This window comes from Cynara cardunculus (assembly GCF_001531365.2).
Source record: "Cynara cardunculus var. scolymus isolate 2C chromosome LG 6, CcrdV1, whole genome shotgun sequence".
NCBI classification, from domain to species: Eukaryota; Viridiplantae; Streptophyta; class Magnoliopsida; order Asterales; family Asteraceae; genus Cynara; species Cynara cardunculus.
In genome coordinates this window covers 3,266,304-3,270,922 of record NC_037533.1, presented here as the reverse complement: position 1 = coordinate 3,270,922, position 4,619 = coordinate 3,266,304, and the positions used below count along the sequence as shown (strand labels likewise).

General features: G+C 32.8%; 1 protein-coding gene across 1 annotated transcript; it reads left to right on the top strand.

The window, feature by feature from the left end:
• The first annotated feature begins 492 nt into the window (after nt 1-492).
• LOC112514763 (probable choline kinase 3) lies at nt 493-3,868 on the top strand. The gene is made up of 8 exons (XM_025121364.1): nt 493-707; nt 1,206-1,608; nt 1,783-1,904; nt 2,002-2,197; nt 2,568-2,685; nt 3,029-3,076; nt 3,356-3,456; nt 3,548-3,868. Exons 2-8 carry the CDS (start codon nt 1,258-1,260, stop codon nt 3,668-3,670), a joined length of 1,059 nt encoding a protein of 352 aa, XP_024977132.1. The 5' UTR covers nt 493-707; nt 1,206-1,257; the 3' UTR covers nt 3,671-3,868.
• The last annotated feature ends 751 nt before the right edge of the window (nt 3,869-4,619 follow it).

Below are 4,619 nucleotides of genomic sequence, written 5' to 3'. Positions count from 1 at the left end.
TATATATATAATTTAATTTAATTAATATATAAATACAAATATTTATAAGATGTATCATATGATAATGATGATTAATTACAATATATTATTAAATCAATTTGATTTTTTTATAGATTTTAGAAATACACAAGCACTTGGTCTTTGGGATGACATTAATACTCTCCTTTTGAAGATAAGGATAAAACATTTGAAACGAAATCCTGTAATTTATGAATAGATGAGGGACGATTTTTGCAAATATCATCTAAAATATCATTGCATTTTGCATTATAGAGGTTCCGTTATTTCCGTTTATATGTGACGTTAGTTAGTCAACGCTACGTGTCACACAACGATTGGTTATGTTGCATTTATACGCGGTACAGTGCGCGTTTACGCTTCCCAAAGCCTCCGTTTCCCCCTACCAAGCATTTATATAAACAAACTTGAAAACACCAATCATCAGAATCACCATCTCTCAAAAATTACACATACAAGAAAATTAAAGCAGATTCTTGTTCTACTGGGTCGCATCGCAATCATACGATTTATTGTTTAATAATCAAAATTCCCCAAAAGTCGTATTTACAATCTCTTATTTTTTCTATATATACGACTTCTTCCGCCTTCTATTTCATCACAGAAGGGGTTTAATTCGTTTTTGAAGCTGTCAATCGTTCGTAAAAGCGTTTGGACAATCAATTCGATTTTGGATTATCTCATCTGGGGTTAGTTTCTTTCATGCATTTCCTTAATTATTCCATCTGGGCTTCCAGTTCTTGCGCCTTTTTTGTTAGATCTTTATGCGAATTGGGTTTTCTTTCAAGGATTTTGTTCATGCTCTGTAGTTCTCTGTATTCTTTGTTGATGTAAAAGAACTTGGGAAAAACTTTTATGATATTTGGTTGCGAATTTTGATTCTGTAGTTCATACCTCTGACTTTCTGGAGTCGAAATTGATGCTGAATGATTTCATCCAGCATTTCTTGAATCTGTACTATCTGCTAACATAGAGTTGAATCTTGGACTGTTTGATCTCAAAAGTCAAAGTTTCATGGACTGRATTCTTCTGTTTTATCCTGTTAACCAAGATTGGGTTTCTTTGATCTTCTGATTTTCATTATATTCAGTTCTACACTGATTTGTTGCATTTCTGTGTGAAACCTTCATGTTCTTTATGTTACTGAAACTTTTGATCATGACAGTCTAATTTACTCCATTTTGCAGCCAATATTTTTTCAATCTTGAAAGGAAGAAGAAGCATTTCCAATCTTTTCTGATGGCCGTGAAGATMAATGGATTCATTGAAGGCACACAACCCGAAGAACTGCTGAAGTTACTGCTGTCACTTGCTTCAAACTGGGGTGATGTTTTCGACACAAACAAATTGAAAGTCGTTCATCTAAGTGGTGCCATGACTAATGTGGTTTACCGAATCACTTGGCCACGGAACACCACTGGAAATGATGAACGGACAGTGTTAGTTCGGATTTATGGGGAAGGCTCTGACATTTTCTTTGATCGGGAAGAAGAAATCCGGACTTTCGAATCCATTTCGACCCATGGGCATGGCCCTCGCCTTCTCAGCCAGTTTCCTCAAGGCCGGGTGGAGGAGTTCATTCATGCTAAGGTAAAACTCTAAAGGGTCTGAAAGATCAAGATGAAGTAACCAAACTGCATAGAAAGCAATGTAAATATACCTATGCACACTGAAAGTTCCAATGCATATACTAATTACTTTTCCATTTGTTAAACGTACTCTAATGATGACTTAAGAAARCTGATTCCTTTTCATGGGTTTCAGACATTATCAGCTTGTGATCTTCGTGATCCTGAGATATCTACACTAATTGCTGCCAAAATGAGGGAATTTCATAACCTCAATATGCCTGGCWCCAGGAATGTGTTGTTATGGCCAAGAATGAGGTATTTCTTCTTTCTTGATGTAAACAAATTGCAAAATTTAATAATAGTATTATTGATGTTATCTGTTTAGGGATTTACAATCTGTTTTTGTAACCAGAAAGTGGTTGATCAAGGCTAGGAGCTTGTGCTCCCYAGAAAMGGCGAAAGAGTTTCAACTCGATATCTTAGAAAATGAAATTGATATATTGGAAAAGGAGTTGTCACAAGGCCAACACGATGTTGCTTTTTGTCACAACGATTTACAATATGGCAATATTATGATTGATGAGAACAMAAGATCCATCACCCTAATTGTAAGTTTATTTACTAACTGTACAATCTTTCTTTTTCTGAATCTTGTTACTGATGCCCCCTGTTTGGTTCTTGAAATTATCTGATGTTTGACTGACTATTCATCATGCCAAAAWGGAGGGCAGGTGTTTGAAATGATGGGTATCCATCATTTTTTAAAGCTTATATAATCTTATGAACCAAACAGGCCCTTAAAAGATGAAAAAAATATATGTTTTAATATTTAGTCAACAATCACCCAAACTGATGCTATGCATATGATAAAGCAAAGGTTGGATGCTTGCTATACTAATTTTATGTGATGACTTTATGTTTTTTTTTCTTTCTCATGGAGAACATATTCATATGAGTTTGTTGTAATTCTTTTATCAGGATTATGAGTATGCCAGCTACAATCCGGTGCCTTACGATCTTGCAAACCACTTCTGTGAATGGGCAGCAAATTATCACACGGATACACCTCATGTTTTGGACTATAACATGTACCCAGGTAATATTTTATGCACTTTTTCAAGATGAATTGATTTGGGTCCAGAATACTTTTATGTTCTGTTAATATTGGAAGGTATTTTGAGTCAAAGACTTGCTTAAAGTTTCTAAATGTTGCAATTATTCCTGTATTTGAAGTATCTCACACGAAAAATATGCTCTGCTTGATTGATAATAAGGATTGCAACACGCAAGCCGTCCACACCTTATATGTGTAGGGATGAATTTCCTCTTTATGGAAACCACCACCCCCCCCCAACACACACACACACACACACTAAAGAAAATTTAGTATCTAATCAATCTATGAAAACTGCACGTAACTGTTGAAACAAAAATTGCAGATTTGGAGGAGCGACGAAGATTTGTGCAGTCATATCTTAGCTCAACAGGTTAGTGTATATACATATATCTCAAATATTTCATGGGTTTTTCTCTAGTATCCATATCTGGTCAAAAAGGTTAGGCCTTGTTTTCAGTGGTGACTTGCTTTGCAATGAAGCAATTGAAAAAGTCAAGTGTTTTTTAAAACAATTGATGTTGCTGTCATGAAAACTTTGACATGATATAAGTCAAACATTCTTATCTGTAGCATCCCCATAAGTCAGTCAAGCTGCTTGTCTGTAAGGAAAATGTGTCCTAAAGTGGGAGTTGTTGATTGATGTTTGTAGGAAATGAAGTGCAGGATGGTGAAGTAGATGAGCTTATTGATGATGTTGAAAAATACAGTCTTGCAAATCATCTTTTTTGGGGATTATGGGGAATAATCTCGGTACTTAATACATTAAGCTCTTTTCCATATATTCAATATGTTTATGGTTGTGATTAATTGAAGTTGTTACATATATTCAATATGTATGCAGGGTTATGTGAATCATATTGATTTTGATTACATAGAGTATGCAAGGCAGAGGTTTAGGCAGTATTGGTTGAGGAAGCCCCAACTCCTAACAGGAATCAGCAGTGATGATAGTCTTGCTACATGAATGAATTCAAGTTGTTATAGTTGAAGAATGTATAAGAAGAAAGATGAATAATAATAATAATAATAATATAGATAGAATGCAGAGTCTTTGTAACTGTCTTTATTCTTAAATTCTAAATCCTAGTTTCATAGTATAAGAAATGACTTTGCCAGTTGTGTGTGTGTATATATATATATATAAGTACTCGTACAATGCAACGAGATATATCTTTATTTTAATGTTTTGTTTTTGTTTTTGTTTTGTCTATGTTGATATAATACGATTTATGTGGTTTTGAGAAATATAATGTTTTTTATGATTTAGTGAAGTAATTTATTTTTGGCTTAACAATAAAATTTTATAAAGACAATGATTCTGTTATAACTCAATGATTATTTTAATTATATTTAAGATTTTTTTATATTTAAAATGAGATGTCTATTTTATATTTGATTATGTTTGTCTACAGTTAGTTATACGAATTAAAAAATGGAACTTTAATAAATTGTATTTAAGCACAATTTACTTGTAATCTTAAATTTTAAGTAATATGCATTAATACACAGTACTTCATGTATAAAGAATGATTTTTAAGAATTTTTGTCAAATGTTTTATAAATAGTATAGATAGATCATGTCTTTTTAAGAAAACAATAATTGTTTTAATTTTGAATAAAATTAAATTTAAAGATATTATAAAAATTTTAAAAATATATATCAATTTTAATATCAAATCTAGGGCTGTAAACGAACCGAACGAACACAAACGGAGGCTTGTTCATGTTCGTTCGTTTAACTTAACCGAACAAACGAATGAACACGAACGGTAAACGAACGAAAATCTTTGTGTTCGTGTTCGTTCGTTTAGAAATAAGGTGTGTTCGTGTTCGTTTATGTTCATTCGTTAACATGCCAAACGAACGAACATAAACGAACGGGCTAAACGAACATAAACGAACATAAATAAATA